The 18950-nt window shown below is 37.7% G+C and overlaps 1 protein-coding gene across 6 annotated transcripts in view; it reads right to left on the minus strand.

Moving 5' to 3' along the window:
• Window positions 1-884: 884 nt before the first annotated feature.
• Window positions 885-18950, minus strand: part of NKTR (natural killer cell triggering receptor) — a 41207-nt gene continuing 23141 nt past the window's right edge. For 2 of the 6 annotated variants that reach the window (XM_086614235.1, XM_086614236.1), the window contains 11 exons: window positions 16369-16398; window positions 15355-15500; window positions 13931-14153; window positions 13109-13264; window positions 11804-11891; window positions 8772-8917; window positions 4961-7897; window positions 4631-4726; window positions 3873-3932; window positions 3104-3202; window positions 885-1437 (listed from right to left, as the gene is read on the minus strand). In XM_086614235.1, the coding sequence (XP_086470361.1) occupies window positions 1359-1437; window positions 3104-3202; window positions 3873-3932; window positions 4631-4726; window positions 4961-7897; window positions 8772-8917; window positions 11804-11891; window positions 13109-13264; window positions 13931-14153; window positions 15355-15500; window positions 16369-16398 (4060 nt within the window). In that variant the 3' untranslated portion in view covers window positions 885-1358. Of the gene's footprint in view, window positions 1446-3102; window positions 3203-3872; window positions 3933-4630; window positions 4727-4960; window positions 7898-8771; window positions 8918-11803; window positions 11892-13108; window positions 13265-13930; window positions 14154-15354; window positions 15501-16368; window positions 16399-18950 lie in introns of all 6 variants that reach the window. The other 4 variants (XM_086614234.1, XM_086614231.1, XM_086614232.1 and 1 more) reach the window with 4 other exon arrangements.

Genomic DNA, 18950 nt, shown 5'->3' on the forward strand with positions numbered 1-18950 from the left:
ATGAGAAGTGTCTCAAGGGTTACAGAAAGTCAGTAATGAAAACTATTGTAGTACAACAGTACTCAGTAGCTCCAAGAAAGCTACGTCAGTCTGTTTTTTCACTACAGACCCCACTTTTCGGGTCACATTGTGCCATTAAAAAAAGTGTTTCTTAGTACACAACTCTCTAAACACTGAAAAACTTTACAAATTATTTTCAATCAACTCAGAATATTGCAAAAATTGCTCAATGCTCTTCGGCTTAGATCTATGGTTTTCTTTGCAAACCATTTACCTGTAACGCAGAGTCGTTTTTGGTATTCAACTTCACTTTGAAAGTATTGTCCATGCTTTTCTGTCAGGCAGACCAGTATTTTTGCAGTCATATCACTTTAATAATATATAGCTTATAGCTGCAGTATCAGTATCTGATATTCCCTATGGCAAATGGGATATTTTATAAAGGAACCATTTTATAAAGGAACCATTATGGTTTGTTTTCTCAAAAAATCATCATCACGTAAGTTTTTTTTAAAAAAGTGTTTTGAACAACCACATGAAATACTCAACAGTTTACAACATACTACTTCGAAATGTGGCGCAGTATGCCAAGCACTGCAATAGGAACTGCAAGGAAATTCAAAAAGTGTTTAGGAACACTTTTTTTTTAGGCTCTTAGGAACATTGCTGTTTAGCACAAAGTTCACTTTTCAACGTAAAAGTTTTGATCTCAATATCCAACTCGTCTAAACTCATTCATTGCTCACTCCTTGCCGGTTCGACAGTCCCCATCGCGTGTGATCTCACCCTTTCCAGCAGATTCCTGGAATATCACAGTACAGCAAGGACTAAGACAGAGCGGCAGTCTTTGTTTTCATCACCTAGCTGCTGTAAATATACTGTACATAATGCAATAAACAAGGCAGTATGGAACCCATCCTCCAGCATAAAAAAAATAATTAATAAACTACAAATGGCAGCCTTCATAAGAAGTTTTCTTCACAGTTTTATAGTTGCTAGTACGTATTTTATAGTAACAGGCAGAGAGCCCTATGGTTTTTATGTTTACTTGAAGACAGTACTGATTGCTGCACCCAGAAAAGTGGAGGAAAATTCACTTTAGTGTCATTCATGGCTTGGAAAATCCAATTCAAGGGAATACAACTTTTTTTTTTCTGTTGTAGAAGTAGCATTTGACAGTAAAAAAAAAAAAGAAAAAATCAGTTGAGTTGAGCTCAGTACTTCTCTCTGTAACTATACAGTCAGTCGAGTTCACTGACACCCTTCAGCTTCATTTGTGACACTGTCAAAACAGTGGTTTTTTTTTAACATAACACTGAAAAAATTATTAGATAGTTTCCATCACCAAAGAAACATTTTCAGCTGTATCTGCTGCTTTCACTGGGACTTCGATTGTTAGAGTAACTGCGATCACTTTCACTGTCAGAGCCATAAGATCTACAAAGAAAAGATTAAAATGACTCAAAATTGTGTTTTGAGCTTTGAATTCAAAATTGCATCACGTAAAAAATTTGTCTAGACAGGCACACACGAGGCAAGAAGAAAACATACCCGAGTCGTTTACAGGTTCATATTTTATATAACTGAAATATTAATTAAGGGACAATCAAAAGGTAATACTGATTTCACACGATGAAAACCCCGTGTAACTCCAGTCAGACTGTTTTCATAACCACAAAATTTCTTTCTTTCTCTGATGCAGCTAAGAAATCATCCAAAATAACAATTTTTCTAAATGCTAATAGCTGAGCAGTGTATTCTGGCAAATATAATTTTATATTGCAAGTGTTTCTCAGCTAATAGAATCCCACAAATCCTCACGTCTCATATTGCAGTTTTTTGTCTGAAGAAGGGTCTAAAGAATCAGGCCCTGTAACAGCAACAGGAGCGTGTGAGTGCCTGCAGAGTAAAAGCTGCAGATCAAACTGTTCTGGCTTATCCAGAAGAATTCCAAGCTCAGCACCTGGCCAAGCACCACAACAGAGTCCAGATGGCTTCAGACAAGCCACAGGACATATTTAAATTACACAGAATAAACTTGCATTAGAAATTTTCTAGCCTTGTGCCTGTAAGGAAAGCTTTCTAGACGAGAGATGGGCATATCCTAACCCAATGTTGTTTCTCTGAAGGTTCCCAACATACTAACCCAATGATTTTGTAAGTCTATTTTCACATCCTTTGTTAATCTCATTAATTTCTACTCAAAACACGTGACAAAAGTTGCCTTACTGTCAAAACTACACGGGGAAACGGGTGAGAGCAAAGTCCACTCAAAGTTGTTACCAACTTATGAAAAAATGACTCCGAGGACAGCAGAGGATGAAACTCTGCAAAGGTCTCAGAGATCCACGTGATTTACCCCTGATAAATATGGGAGTTGTGAAAGGTATCCAACAAAGTATCACTGAAATTTATTTGCTATATAGAGACGGTGCTCCACTTCTGATCTCTGTGAAACGTGCCCACTCACAGCTGGGTAATTCCCCTGGGCCAAGCAGGAGCATTTATTTTAAATTCATTTAGTGCAAACAGTGACATCAGAAGCACACTGGATTGCAGGTAAAAATATTCTTTCAGAACACGTTCTTGGAAGTTAAAAGTTAATTCTGGATAGCAGTATAGTTTTTAATTTCCCTTCCAGATTTTTTTTTTTAATTCACTTTTACAGCGTAACTGAAAAAAACCCCAACTTTACCATCCAACAGTGTTTCCTGCATACCAGGTGGCTTTTAATCTGTAACTGGGAACTTGATGAAAATCCTGAAAGCTAGTTCATTCTAGCTTAAGAAACATTTAAAATTATTAAGGAAAAAAATAAATCACGTGCTAATTTTGAATGCATGTGGACAAACACAATAAACTGGAGCCTTCTCAAATCCTTCTGATCCTCGTTTCTTCCCCATCCCAATTGAGTGTCATAAATTCTGATCCTCGCTCAAACGCTCGCTCTAATTTTATTTGTTTTGAATTACAGCTTTTAGTTACAATATATTTTTTTATGCTTAGGGTAAAAAAACATTAGCCTTGGTGAAGCTTTGAACTAATATTTAGGAAATTCTTTGGCATAAATGCAGTATCAAGGTCGTGCTTGGCAAAACCGTACCTGGATCGTCTGTCGTAACTTCTGGATCTTCGATAGCTGTCGCTCCTTTTGCTTCTGCTCCGACTTCTGCTGTAGTAGCTATCGTACGTGTACGACCTACTTCAGAGGGAAAAGCCATAGTAAATTTACACATTCCTTGCCTAAAACACCATTTATTTTAAATACCAGTTTTAAAGACATGTATACAAAGAGATGAAAGGAGATGAGTTGCTCTACAGGAATTATGCTTGAAGGATGAAGCTTTATTTTTCAAGCTAAATATTTATTTTGTACTTGCTAAATGGTACAGTGCTGTTTAAAAGAAAAACGTGAGTTGAAGAAGAAAAACAGGATAATTCTACGTTTTAAAGACGTTTAAATACAAGATTAAGTATCTTCAAAACAACAGCTCAAATAATCTCAAATATTTTAAGCTAGGAAAGACTTACTAAGCATATAAGTAGTTTTGTATGTTCTCTACAAATTGTAGATGAAGTCGAAATCTTGTTTGCTAATACTTCTGAAAACAAGGAACGAAGTGATTCCACTTAGAACTCAATTTTATTGTAACAATAAAGGGAAACGTGTTCAATATTATTTAACTCATATCATCACCTATTGCTGTAATGCCAGGATGATTTGGTGATTTTCAGCTTTCAAAAGTGTCTCACTTATGTTGCTTTTGCTTTGATTCAAGTTGTTGACATGATATTTTTCAGTATCATAGATAAAGGGCATTTTTATAGCAAGTACATTTATTGCAGAGATTTTAGAAAACTGTAATCCATACCTGGATCGACTGTGATGACCGTAAGAACTACTTCTGGATCTACTTCTACTATAGGTTCGACTGAAACACAAAAACACACAGAGACGTTTTACATTAATCAACAAGTGCTGAAGAGAGTGGGGGGAGAGGGGGAGTGAGAAGAGAGCAACATGTTTCGCTCAGAACTCCTCAGCAATACAACAAAACTTTAAACAAAGTATTTTTGGAGAAGAGAAGGCTCCAGGGTGATCTTATAGCAGCCTTCCAGTACTTAAAGGGGGCCTACAGGAAAGCAGGAGAGGGACTTTTTCCAAGGGTGTGTACTGACAGGACATGGAGCAATGGCTTTAAACTGAAAGAGGGGAAATTTATATTAGACCTAAGAAAGCAATTCCTCCCTCTGAGGGTGGTGAGGCACTGGGACAGGTTGCCCAGAGAAGCTGTGGATGCCCCATCCCTGGAGGTGTTCAAGGCCAGGCTGGATGAGGCTTTGAGCAACCTGATCTAGTGGAGGGTGTCCCTGGCCATGGCAGGGGGGTTGGAACTAGATGATCTTGGAGGTCCCTTCCAACCCAAACTGTTCTATGATTCTATAATTTTTCAGGAACAGGAAATTTTGAAATCTGAAAATTCTGACTTGCACGTTGCAAACAGACACTTCAGACTGCAGCGCGCAGAGCTAAGCACGTTTCCAACAGGCTCAGGAACACCAGACTGTGGTGCCTGATTTATTGGTTTTCTAATACACCCCAACACTACCTCCATTTAGAGGAACTTACCTACGACTCTTGTAGCTGTGGTAAGAACTACTTCGGCTTCTTGACCGATCTCTACTGTACCATCCTCTGCTTCGGCTTCTCGTGTAGCTTCGTGACCTACAGTCAATGAACAATGAGCTTTGAAAAGCACAGAACAGGCTATAAACCAAAAACAGGAAGCAGAAGTATTATAAAGCTTTATTTTTCAAGCTAAATATTTATTTTGTACTTGCTAAATGGTACAGTGCTGTTTAAAAGAAAAACGTGAGTTGAAGAAGCAAAACATGCCTTAAAACCATCACAACTTTCAGGTTAACGTGGTAGGCTGTGGGAGCAGCACAAACACCTTACCTGGATGAATATGTAGAACTTCGGGATCGACTTCTCGAGTGACTGTAAGACACAGACCTCGTTCTGTGTCTGGATTTGGATTCAGATTTACTTCGTGACCTACTGAGACTCCTGGAGGGGCTGTTGTCATCTCGACTTGGAGATTCTTCCTCACTGGAACTTTCTTGGTTCCTCGGCCTTCGATTCAGCCGCGCTGTTTTTCTGACTTCATCAAACAAGGACCCAGGCCTGACTTTGTTTTTAGCTTTTATTTCAATTCTTAAACCTGCCGGTTTCGGCTCTGGTACTGAAGCTACGTTCTTAACTTCTGCAGCAATACTAATGGTTGCTGGTTGTAAGTTACCAACACCTTGCAAAGGCTTCCATTTATTATCTGTCATGTTGCTTTGTGTATTTTCAGGGATTTCACTTTTTGAACTACAGTCTTTAGCACTAGGCGTGGGGACAGAGCTACTTTCTTGCCTTCCCGTTTCTTTTTCTTCTTTAATATTAACGAAATCTGTAATATTGTTTCCTAGTTTGACAGCATCTGGTTCAGGGGTCTCAACCTGTAACTCTTGGTTTATGCTATCACTTAAAGCCTGAGGATTAGCAGAGAGAATTACAGGAGACAAAATGTCCACATCAACCTTCCCTGGAGAGTTACGATCCGGAGTACAAATCTCCATGTTGTCATCTGTCTGAATAACATCTTCGAATTCGTTGTTCTGGGTAGTTTCTTCATCTTGTTTCATCTCCTTCTTGCCAGCAGCCACATTTATTCCCGAGTTCAAAACGCTGGTTGAAGAGTTTGTTTCAATGCTGTCTTTATTAAGGTTACTGTGACCTGGTGAGGCGTCACATGCAGTGGTTTTACCTAAAAGGTTTTCCTCCGCACAAGACTCTTCACCGTTTCTCATTTTATCTTTGACTGTTTCATCCTTTTCATAAACTTGTTTATCTTTTACGTCTCTGGTAAGTTGCTTTTCTTTTTTGTCATCCTTGGTAACCGGCTTTTCATTTATCTCATCATCATCTTCTTCACCAAACTCCAGGGGGGGCTGCCAATGAAACATTTCTTTTCTTTTCTGAACTTTGTGTTTCTTCTCCTTTTTCCCTTTTGACTTTTCTTTTGCCTTTTTTGAATGGGATTTTTTAAGATTTTTTTTCGATCCATGTTTGTGTTTTTTTGTCTTTCCTCTACCGTTTGTTGAGCTACAACAAGAACTGTCAGATTCAGAAGACGACAACTGTTTGTTTGTCTTCCATGTACCATCGGAATCCAGAAAGCCTTCGGAAGAATTTGATTGTTTTTTTATCCTTTTAGTAACACTAAGCTCTGTATCAGATCCTGATGTGGCCTCTCCTTCTTCTTTACTAGATGCAGGTCTGGAACCTGCCCTGTTATGCCTTGCCTCTCCTCTTTCGGAATTTGATTCAGAGTCCCATTTACTACCTGAGTAGGATTTGCGTTTTGTTTTTGCACCACCTCTAGGATCCTCAGAAGATTTCTCATTAGCTGCTTTCCTTTTAGCACGATCAGAATCCTGCTCACGCTTGGATTTCTCCTCCCCTCTCTCTGAACTTAAGCTATTTTTATCCTGAGTGTCTCCTCCTAACTGAAAATGGCCTTCTTTTCCTTGGACTACTTTCATTTTGGCAGAACGCTCACTATCAGTAGAGAAGTCTGAAGATGATAAGCTGTCACTCTCTTTCAATCCTTGAGAAGACTCCTCGTAGTCTTTTGTATGCTTATAAGGGAGGGTACTTTCAGAGCTCGTTTCTTGCCTCAGTTTAAGAGATGGAGCGTTCTGATCACTTGGTGCACATTTTCTTTTGCTTCTGTGTCTACCGTCATCACTAAGGGAATAAGAAGATGTCGACTCACTATAACCTGACCTGTCACTGCGGTATTTACTCAGTGATGGTGATCTACCAGAAGAACGAGATTTTGTCCTAGAGCTAGATGGACTTCTAGATCTCGTAGAAGACCTTGAGTATGACCTGCTCCGAGAGGATCTGCTTCTTGATCTTAGCCAACTATCTGAGCTTCTGTCACTATGATATTTGGAATAATCGCTTCGGTCACTGTCTGAACTCCTTTGGCGCTTACGGTGTGAGGACGAAGCGTTCGTCTCTTTAACAGCTACTAAACTGTAATTAGTTTGTGCGGGTATTAAATGGGTTGTTTTAGCTTTCATCTCCTGAATTCGCTCGTAAGATGGCTTCCACGGTTTCTGCCCGGGTTTCCACCTTGAAGGTGGTGGGCTATCGCTTAAGGGTATAACAGGGAGGTTTTCCGGGACAACTGGTGGTACGACAACTTTATCACTCGGGAGTATAACTGCTCTTACAGGTTCAGCAGTCTTGTTCAACTTACTTTCATTTAATCGTGTTGAAATATTTCGTGGAGAACTAGAAACTGTCTTCTGATGCCTAGGGTTAGAACTTGACCTACTTCGAGAGTGTGATGATTTAGAGGCTGATCTTGACCTAGAACTTCTTCGAGAGTAAGATCTTGATTTTGACCTAGATCTGGATCTGGACCTTGACCTGTAGTATGATCGAGTCCCTCTGCTTGATAAAGTCGACGAACTCTGGTCCTCCTTATCAGATTTGGACCAGCCTCTTCTAGATGAGTGTCTAGAAGACAATGAAGAAGAACGAGATTTCCTCTCACGATTGCAAGATGATTTTGTCCTCCTGAGGAAAGAGTGAGAGGATTCTACATCTGATGAGGCTGATGTTTTCTTTTTTTTTGTTTGCTTGTGCTTCTTGAAATGCTTCTGCTTTTTAGATTTCTTTTTATGTTTCACCTTCTTTTTCTCTTTTCTGTGCTTTTTGTGATGGCTGGAATATCTCACCGTGCTTACATCAGAATAACCGTTGTGTGACCAAGATCTTGATCTCCGGGATGCACTTCTTTCATCCCATCTGCTTGTGCATGGATCACTCAACCTTAAAAACAAACAAATAAGCCCCACATTAAGCGGAAAATCTTTTTAAAAAATTCTGATGAATTAAGTACTTCCCCCTCCTCCAGGGCAATTAATGAAGTTTAAAAACAATTAACAGCATCCCTGCTTTACTCCCAGACAACCATGTTTTGACTGAGCTTGTTACACTCATTCTAAGATGTGGAATTACACCACCATCAAGAGAGCTACTTCTACGAAATGAATTAGCCAACGTCAGCAAGTTTTGCATACTGTAGAACCTATGTAAAGAGATTTAATGTTTAATGTTAAAGTCCATAGGACTTATCAACCTTTGACTATTCAGTAATGATTACATAAATATCCTTCAGTTTTGCTTTTGGGGTTTATCTATTGTCATTTGAAACAAGCTTATGTTTAGTATCGAGCAATTAGAAATTCTGCAGAGTTGGGCTTCCATCACAGAGTTTGCACCTGCAGAAAGAACATGTAACTAAACCAATACAGGATTGGTGGATTTGATTGTCGTCTTTGGTATCCAAAAGAAACCGTATAACCAAGTTAGAGGCTGAAGAAAATCTGAGATGACTACCTCTATGGAAAGCAACAGGAAAGTGGACACGTCAATTAATTATTTCTTAAATAAGTATCCAAGATGGCACCACCAGAAACAACTCTTCTGACGCTTTTCAGCATGTGTTCATCCGGTGTCACGTCAGCGAAGCAGAAAGGTTTTAAGAAAAGTTTTCCACTTCTAATTTTCAGAATTTATGGAATGTGTTAACCAAAGATATTTACATTTTTTATTCAAACATGAACGACATAGCACATCTACACGATCTATTAATGCTTGTGTAAAACACCAAGACGTTTTAAATTCGTAGTAAGGATCTTACTTATCGCCTTTACTCCACTTTTCTCCACTCGGTGGTCTGTATGTTCGTAATCTCTGCATTTCCTCTTTCCAGTGAGGAGGGGTCTCACTGCTCTCATCATCATCAGATTCAGAACACGATCGTGATCGAGGCGGGGTGTGATATCGCTATGAAAACAAAAAAAGATAGTTGCATAATGTGTTTTTATTTAAAAGAGACTAGATAACACAGAAAATACACCGTTACACAGATTTTGCATGCATCTTCATAACACAGACAACATCACTCATACAAAGTCCACGAATAACACACAAATTCCACGTTTCCTGTCAAAAATATCCAATTTTGCTATGCATATATCCCACATGTGAGTCTGGATTACATAACTATCTTTTCATAGTCTGAGAGCATTTCTCTAAGACTGAGAGGGACCAGCTAAGCCATTTTTCCAAAACATAGAAGGAAGAATTGAGGAACAGCTCACGGATACTCTTTACACAGCACCTGCTGAAATAACACAATTACTGCAGACAACTAACTTTTTTTTCAGGATCCTACAGCACAGGTGTTTCACTTCAGTTGGCAGACACTTAGCTGCTTGTATGGGTAAAGACAGGTCCTATTTCAAAAGCAACTGCTGTTCAGCCCTTTAGAAACGGGAATTCAGTTTAAGACCCTTTCCAAACAAAGAAAAAATAAAAATAAACCCAACCATAAATCTTTCACAGAATTGTAATGAAGCTTCATAATTAAAAAATTATGCTTAGGCACAGCATTTAAGCAGGCAATAAGACCTACTTGTACAGCAGAGAAATTCTAATATTGCTAACTCATTATTTTCCATTACCCAGTTGGATAAACACGTATGTAAATTCCGTGAAGAAACTAGATGCTCCTTGACTCAATAAAGAGCAACATCTGGATTTTACTCAATTATCTTGAGCCGCTTACAAAATCAAGTAATATGTGGGGGGGGGGGTGGGGGGTGGAACATTGTCCCTCAGAATAAAGCCAGAAAGATGCATGTATTGGTTTATTCAGTTAATTACAGGCAGAAGACTTTAAGATATCCTGTTTAAATAAAAAAATAAAGATAACCTGCTGTGAAGATTTTGAACTGAAGCAATGACTACTTAAAAAAAAGCTTTTACAGATGAATGGCATATAATGGGTTACTAAGGTTTCATGGATCTCCCCGACTCTCTCATATTATACCCAGGAGTCTCTCAGCACCTGAGGATTCAAAACTACTAACGAGGATCTTGAGAAACATCAACCAAGGTCACCCTGGATAGAAACTGTTGCTCATCAGACTATTAGAGATGGCAGAAAAATGTGTTTCTCCAGCTAATGGCTAGCCCTAAATTATTTCTGAAATTACTGGTTTTCATTCTTCATTTCGCTAAGAGGGTGCCAAACTACGAAAAACAAGACAGACACCCAAATCCCTGGCAAAGCCAATTCAACTCAGCTTTAAGCTCTTTTTCCAGAAGTCTTTTATTTGCATAAATATTTCAAAGCATTCCACCTAAAAGGCTTCCTTTAGTGGACATCACGAGTGTCAGAAAGAAATGAAAACCGATGCAGCAAGGCCAGCTATCAGATTTAATGTCAAGGCTGGCAAATAAGGTCTGGTTGCCAGGCGAGGCCCAAACACTCCAATACCTTGATCCATGCTGAGGCCACCTAAGCCCTTAATTTTGTGGCTTAAAATAATTGCATCATGGGGATCAGTAGAGAAGTACTTCTCAAATCACATAAGAAACATGCTCAGAGGAGTCTCAGTTAAGACCATCCTAACGAAAAGGGTCTTCAGCTATACAGCTACTGGTCTCTCTCTATAGAAAGTTGTTCTTTTTCTTTGAGGACTTCCCCTTGCACAAAAATTTGGCAGGACCAAGCCTTGGTTTGGTTTATGGTTACACAAATGCTGCCTTCTAAATTGATCCGGGAAAACATTCTAAAGGGGAAGAATATCCTTAGTCATGCTATGTTACAAGCTGAAACACAGAATCAAATGAACAATTACAAAAGCTTTTCTTACTTTATCCCTCATCCACTGACTGAAAGACAACAGTGTAGCTGTGCAGCGCTTTGGACTCTGTATTGTGGTTATTAAAGAAGAGAGAAGAAAACTTTTGCTTGAGCACAGTAGCACTAAGGCAAAAGCAAAAGTCTTCAGGATACTGGAGACTTGACGTAGAAGTGAAATCTGGGTCAACAGTGGCAGTCTTCAGAGAAGAAGGCAGGGGAAAAAAAAAAAAATGGGCCAAGTCTGTGCATCTCTAAAATTGCTTCCCTACCAGCACCGCAAAAAAGTAACTTCTTGCCCATGCGGTATCATCTATGAAATTGCACGGACTTGATCTCAGCCAGGACAGATGAAGTCTGACAACCTACATTAAGCAGCTAAGAAAAGGAAACAAAAGGTTGACTTAGAACATCAAAAAGTAGAACAATGTAAGTGATTCTGTCAAAGTTGCCAACAAAACTGTTGTTTCTCAGCAATGTACTGACCACCACCAGAAGATGCAAACAGCAGGACACAGGAGGACAAGCAATATACACCAGAAAGGGCTGTACAGACTTAGGACACGGTGGAACAGCTTTGTCTACTGTTACGTGTTAACAGTCCCAAGGCTTAACAGAAACAGCAAGGAAATCCACTGACTGGAGAAGAGTAAAAGCTCTTGTCACTGCTCCTTACTTGAGATCTTATGGCTTGCGTGGGATGAACCTGGCTGAATTCATTTCAGTCTTTTAAAAGAAATATTTTTATTCTTATTCTTGAAGATTTTTTGGATCTACGGAGTAAATATTTCTTTTCCCAAAAAATCTTTAAGTAAAAAGACATTAACAAGAAGGATGGGAAAAAAAAAAGCATTACAAAATGAACTACCTGATAGCAATATTTCAACCTTCTAAGCTAGAATCTACAACATATCAACAACAGTTAAAAGCATCATACAATGCTTTCAAGGAAATTTAAAGCTTAAGGTCACAGAAGATACCCTGGGTGAGAGGAAAAATAAAAATAATTAATTGTCACATACTATTGTGCCTCTTCCTTTGATTTTTCGTCCGGATTTAGAGACTGATGGTTTCTGGTCAGTCAGAACTGGCGTAGCATCAAGAAGCTTCCTATATAAATTAATAAAATATGAGCTTACATGGTAAAACCCCAAACATTAACTTAAACTAGATGTAAGTTAATAATGCACAATATTCATCTGATTTATTCTGAGATATGGCAGAACTGAGAATTCAGTGAATTCTCCAAGAAATACAACAGGCCACACACAGTTCTGCAAGGAAAAGCCAATCAACACACACTTGTTTCCAACCAAACCTGCAGCCTGACCTCTCTCTGTGTCAATAAATGCGAACAATGAACTCGGAAACTGCTCTGTTAAAGCAGTCCGTGGCTTTTCTAAAGAAGTAAACTTGTGTTTGGTGGACACATCATGAAGATAACATGGACACAACAGTTTCAGCATCTCAGCAATTACACAACAATGTCTTGGCATAGGGAATGGCAACTCATGATAGTCCACAGGTTCTAAAGCCTTGCTTCTTTCCTAAGCAGTATGAGGTAATTCAGCACTCCTTTTTACAGTTCGTGTAATATCCTCAAAAGAAGTGGTTACTAAGGCTTTGGAAACATGAGTAAAGTCATGCTTCAAGAAAAGGCTTACAGGAGACTATACCATTAATTAAAATGTAAAAAAAAAACCCAACAAACCACAAACTGATTTTAGCAATATCTGGTAACATAATGTACTAGCTCATCTCAGTCCAAAAGCAAAGAAATTCGATAGAAAAAGAACGTAACTGCAATTTAGTAGAGGTGCAAAAGATAAATGGAAAGTAACTTGTGAACTCAGGACCTCCTTTGTATGAAGAGAAGAGTATTTTCTCTTATTCTCAAAGTCATAGGTAACTCATAAAATCCTGATTGACTGACTTTGAACCAAAGTTTCCTCTTCAGTCCAAGAAAGATGAAAACTCACTTCTCCAAATCCTAAGCCTCCCCTGAAAATCAAATATTTGCTGTGGTTTACATTGCAAAATTTCTTCTGGAATTATTCCTTTTTTTTTTTTTCATCATCTGTAATTGAGTCCAAGGCTCCTTAAGGACCAATGAAATTAGCTCATTAGATTTCGCTGAAAAACCCTGACACAGTTTGTAGGGAATATTACAGAGAAAATTGTAAAAAGGACAATTAAATTACCTCATTTAGAAATTCTGATGCTAGAGCCATCATTTGCTATCAGCACGAGTAACAGAACACGGGCAGGAAAATTTTATGCATCGTTTCCACCAAGTCAACATAGTAAGAAAGCTCAATGATTCTTACGGTTCGGGTTCTACACTGACAACAGGCACATCTCTTCTGAGCAAAAATCTATTTTCAGGCACTGGGGGAATTTCTTCAGGACGTACCACAGGCTTGTCCCTCTTTGTGCTAACATCGACTGCTTTTTCTGTTACATCACTCTTGTCAGAAAGGCTGCTATGGGGAAAAATAAGTTGATAAATAAAAAAATAACTGTCAATTGACAAAAAATGCTTTTCAAAGTGAATTCCAAAACAAGCCCACATGATGCATCAAACCTTAAGATGGTTTAACAACCAAAAAGTGTTTCATTAACAATCCATTTTAGGTTAAGGAAGTAAAAAAAAAAAATAATTGCTTCTTTAGAAAGGCTTAACAATCAAAAAGTGTTTCATTAACAACTCATTTTAGGCTAAATGAAGGATGGTGCACTATTATTGGAAAGACCATTCAGTTTTTTCTTTATGGCAATTAATTTTGCTTTTAATTTGCCATTTGTCACAAAACATATTTTAAATATAATCAAATATAAATTAAAAAAATCTCTTATTGGCCTAAAGTCTCGCTATACCACAGGCATAGTGAGTCCTAAATACTTTAATGTGCTGAAATTTACTTCGAAGTCACTCTACCTTCTATGTATCTACAAAAATCTTCAACTGTTTCATAGAAGCTCAGCTTTTTATTTTTGTTTGCTTGGTTCTGTTTATAAAAATCAACCACCAAAATCCAAACTTAAAAATAAATAAAAGCATTTTCATACTCATTGCTTGAGTATTTCATGAAAACAAAGCAGAATTTCTCAGATTTCTCCAGTATTCTTAAATTTAAGAGACTAGTCACCGTCTTTGGTTTGAGGTTCGCTTGCACCTTGGATCCTCTTTCTTCCTCTCCTCCTTTCTTCGTTTCCTTAATTGTTTGGTTTTAGCTCTTCTTTTACGCTTTCTTCTTCTGCTTCTTTCATTTTCAGCCTCACTTTCAGATGAAGTTTCTGAAGAGCTCGACGCACTGGAGGAGGAGTCTGAACCTTCTGAGGCAGAACATACTTTCTTCTTCTTCTCCAAAGCTTAAAACAGATATTTTAAATTTATGATGTGTTCATGTGCATGTATGTTTATTGTGTATATGCACAGCACAAAACAGACAACTTCATATACCAATAAATACACACACACTCTGCTCTGGAGGAGCTCTGTGCATAAACTATGAACTTTTTTCCACAATTAAAGTACAATAATAAAGAGTTGCATAATTGTGTCCAGCCTAAACCACTATCAATAGAATGATACAAACATTCTCCAGCAAAGACAGCTGTAAAAAAATTTCTTCATGAAGCGAATTGTTAGAACTTCCATGTACAAATTCCACCAAAACATTAAGTGATACACAGTAGCTCTACAACTGAATTGAACATTAACCTGTGCCAAGCTAATGTAAAGCAAGGCTGAGAAATGAGTATAATTTTAAGAAGGAGGGTTCTCCCTCTTTTCTCCTTTGAAAATGTATTTTCAGTTATAACACTGAATCCACACCTTTGGGTTAGAATAGAACACACAGAAAAGTAAAGACCATTTACAGTAAAAAAAAAAAAGAATAATTGCTTCTTTAGAAAGCAATGCACAGGTTACAAAAAGTTGAAGAAAGTTAGTTGCAGTCTCAGTTGTATGCTTCTTATTTCTAAAACTTTGTCATTCTCTCCTTTCTGTAGCCTCATGCTTTTACATTATCCACCCTCCGGACTTTCTCTAAAGGGCATAAATAATCACATTATCCTTAAGGAAAGTCAGAAGTGGAACAGAAAACTCAAACTTGCAACACTCTACTACTTTACAGCAACTGTCTAAACATATATTTAAGATCATTTATTCCCCATGAATTCTCATGAAAAGGAAAATTACACTGACTACACATACCACGTATATTAAACACTACAATATCCTAAAATAAACCTCTGGAAACTGCACAAAATTCAACTTCAAGAAAAGCTTGTGTTTGGATCTTTCAAACTTAGAAAAAAATCAGTTCTGATTACTTTTTGAGTATGCCACATTAACCTCAAACGTGAATTAAGGAGAACAGGAAGCAGGTGTACGTTTTCCAAGGTCAGAAAACCTTTTCCCTTCCTTGGTGTAAACCTACACCAAGGTTTGCCTTTTAAAGGCTTGTAAGAATTGAGATTCTAGAGATTTAGCACAACAATTTTCAGACATTGGCTTGATTTTTATACTCTCTGAAAACAAAGTCAACATTCAGTTAGGGCCACTTACCATCTTTTGCTGGCTTTGTAACGAGCACCCCACAGTCAATAACTCGGACATCTGCATAGGGCCTACTTGCAGTATCAGTTTTCAGATTTTCTATTTGTTCGATCACTTCAAAACCAGAAATAACCAGTCCAAAGACAACATGAACACTGCAGAAATAAAATATTTGGGAAGTACAAACATTTATATATCGCTCTAATTATTTCCAACAAATTTCAGATTTAAAAAGTCATTCTGAAACAGAAACAGGCAGCTTCAATGGCATTATCTGGCTCTTAAAATGAATCAAACTTCAGGTTTTTATTAATTTTACGTTTACAACAATGCTAAGATTTCATGCAATATGAAACAGAGGTCCGCTCCAGTTCAATTTGAGAGAAATACTTGATGCCACTCTCTTCTACATGGGCAGGGCAGACAGATCATCGTTTCTAATCCACCCTTCTATTTTTGAAATGTCATGCAATAGAGAGATAAAGATCCAGAAACACAAATGACAAAGTGCAGTTTTCCCCAGAGAAGAAGCAGTTATAGGTCTACACAAACTCAGCACACAAGTTCCCACTGGCATTGCAGGAACAGTTATAATTAAGGACTTCTCAGCTTTGTTCTACCATACCACATTTCTCTGTCCTTCTTCCATTTGCCCCAGAACTTATACTTCCAGGAACTAACACATTTCAGGGATAAAAACATGCCACAGAAAAGAGTACTACCCAAATGTATTAAACTTGTCACTTTAACTCACTGATTTATGGACTGAGAGCAGCAACCAGTTTTAAAGAACTGAATGTTAGGATTTAAGACCTTCCAAGTTTTTGACCAGCTTCAGGAAATAAGTTGCAACTTGAAATTTTTATAGAAGTGAAACCTTTGTTTTCCATCTTGTTCTATTGTATCATCTTTCACAGAATTAAGAATTTGTTTCCTCATTGTTGTCTACTTTCAATACAACATGTGAAGACTTACAACTTGCAAATTTTAGCCATCATTGGAGAAACTATAAAGGATTCTTACCCATCGAGATGAGGAGCAGGTTTTGTTGTTCTGTTTGACAAACAGCAAGATGGTAAGATGGTAAAAAGAAATAATCAGGGATTCAGATGAAGTAAGAGGAGAATGGCACAGAAAAAAAAAGGTGAAGGTAAGACAAAAAATAGTGAAAAAATTCAGTTACACACATGGAATTAAAAAAACCGAACACTTTACAGATTATACATTCAGGCTTTTTTTAAAGTTTGACATGAAGTTTGTTTGAACTTTAGCTAACTGTGCATACTTGAAAGCTGTACCAAGTATCATTTTATGCATGCAATATACCATTTTCAATTAAGTGTCTTTAAATACACGTTCAGATATAACTCACTAATGTTTTTAATCGCAGAGAAGATACAATTTGGCAATAAATATTGGGTAACTAATGGAATTTAAATGTCTCTGGAATTGTTATGTTATTACAAGGTCATTTTAAAGTCAGTTTATTTAAAAAAAAGAAGAGAATTATGTGTGATAGATTCTTTGCTTCTTCCTCCCCCCACCCCCTGCTACTTTTTTTACTCTCCATTTACTTGACTGGCCTCACGACTCAGAATTCAAAGCAATATTTCTGTCTTTGACCACCAAGACAATAGCACTTGAGCTCATAAGCCCCCAGGCTTCCCAAAAGCAACAGCAGCACAAAGCAAGCAGACATTATATGCTACCCTGCAGTTCACTTCTGTTTCCTCCTCAGTTTTCACCTTCCCACCTTTAGCTGTTTTCAGCCTGAAGGAGAAGTGCAACTGCATTACATTTCGTCCACTATCCTAAAAGGATATATCCTTTTTGATGATAACGCTATGACCTGGTATCTCTCTATATCCTTCTCCAAAACAGGAAAGAAAATTACTCCTACAGGTAAGCCTGCATTGATGTTGTGCAGGGAACCTTGCCATGCAGAGAAATTCAGTGAACAACATGAGAATGTGCTTATGTATTAGGGGACAAAAAAATAGAAATCAAGATAATTTGCATTTGAAGTTATTTTCATATTTGAGAACATTCTTCCTCTCCTCCTCAGGCACCGTTTTGCCTTTCTAGCCTTCTTCCAATGAACTCCCCTCTCTCAAAATAAATAATCAATCATAGATGCTTTTTCTAAATTTACAACACCACAGATGTGATACAATTAAGTTAGTTTTTCACTGCTATGACAAAATATTACTTTTTCAGCACGTATCTTCACTCGAGTTTTGAACTACGAGGTCACGAAACACTGCAGTGCTGGGACGTATGCCGAAAGATGGAACTGTCAATCAGGAGTGTTTACACTCTGATATTTTTGTTTTAAGCTCCAAATGCCAACTAGAATTCCCACTTCTGTAATACTAAATAATACAGAAAACTTCTTGGGTTTAACACAGGGAAAGAAATGCTATCAAGACAACATTTAATTTCTCAGAAACGGGGTGTTGGTTTTTCCCTTGCTAGTACAGCACATTGCTACAAACAGGAAAATTCTTACAGCTTTTGAGGTTCTTTAAGCAAAAGTTAACTGCATTAACAGCTTGCTGTTAAGCAAACATTTAAAGTGGGCTTAATTATAAAGCTGATTTAAAGTAGTGAAAAAAATAGAAGTGGGTTACTTCAATGCAACCAATACTAAACAAGACTTAGTGCTTACACTAAGTCAGGAATTACACTTAGTTAATTACAATTAGTTAGGAACAGTGCTCCTGCCACACTGCTGCAGCACTTTAGACCAATCAAGCAAATTAACTAATTGTTTTCTTTAGACTAGTCCTCAAGTAAGCAAGGAAAGGGAGAGGTGGTACATTAAAACCCATGCAGAGGTTTCTTCTATTACACTGGCAATTTGATAGATAAAATGGGTAAGATTTTTCTCATTTTACTTGTTCACGAAGTAAAAACACAAGGAAAAGCGATATCCAAAAAGAAAACTTTTCAGATGCCTGACAAGGAGTTAGGTAACTTCCTATGGGAAGCAGAAACTCAACTCCTCATTGTGCTTTTGACAGCTTTCTTATCTCAATGTCAGGTTTGTGACGTGACAATTTATTCTGCAAATGTGCACTATGAAAGACAACTTCAAAGTTTTCTGCACGTGTTCTGCCTGTCAGTCCTTGAACATTTGCTTTGGCTTCAAAACTGAATCGGGAGAAAACCTACTTACTGCCTTTGCACTACAGAAACCCAGAGTCATGACAAGGTCCTCCCCCAACATATTTTATTAAAATAACTTTTATAATCTAAAAGATTCAAAATCTGCCTTACGATATATACTATTATCCAAGTTATTTACAGAAGGACAAATACCCTGTCTTCACTCAAGTTTAAAGTAAATTGGTTTAAGATACTGCTGAAGAGAAAAGCATCTTTTTGATCAAAGCATGTTATCGCTCACCCCACCCCCCCAAGAACCTCAGTCCTAACAAAGGATTCAATGCACACAACAACATGATCAGAAAAACAAGATAAAAACAGAAAGAAGAAAAGGAAAGGACACAGCCTTAGAGGAATGAGACATTACCTTTGGAGCGCACGATGTAACACTGTTTCTGTAAATTTTACACAAAAACGGCAGAAATAAATTGTAATAC

Source organism: Tauraco erythrolophus, chromosome 7, assembly GCF_009769465.1.
Source record: "Tauraco erythrolophus isolate bTauEry1 chromosome 7, bTauEry1.pri, whole genome shotgun sequence".
Taxonomy (NCBI): Eukaryota; Metazoa; Chordata; class Aves; order Musophagiformes; family Musophagidae; genus Tauraco; species Tauraco erythrolophus.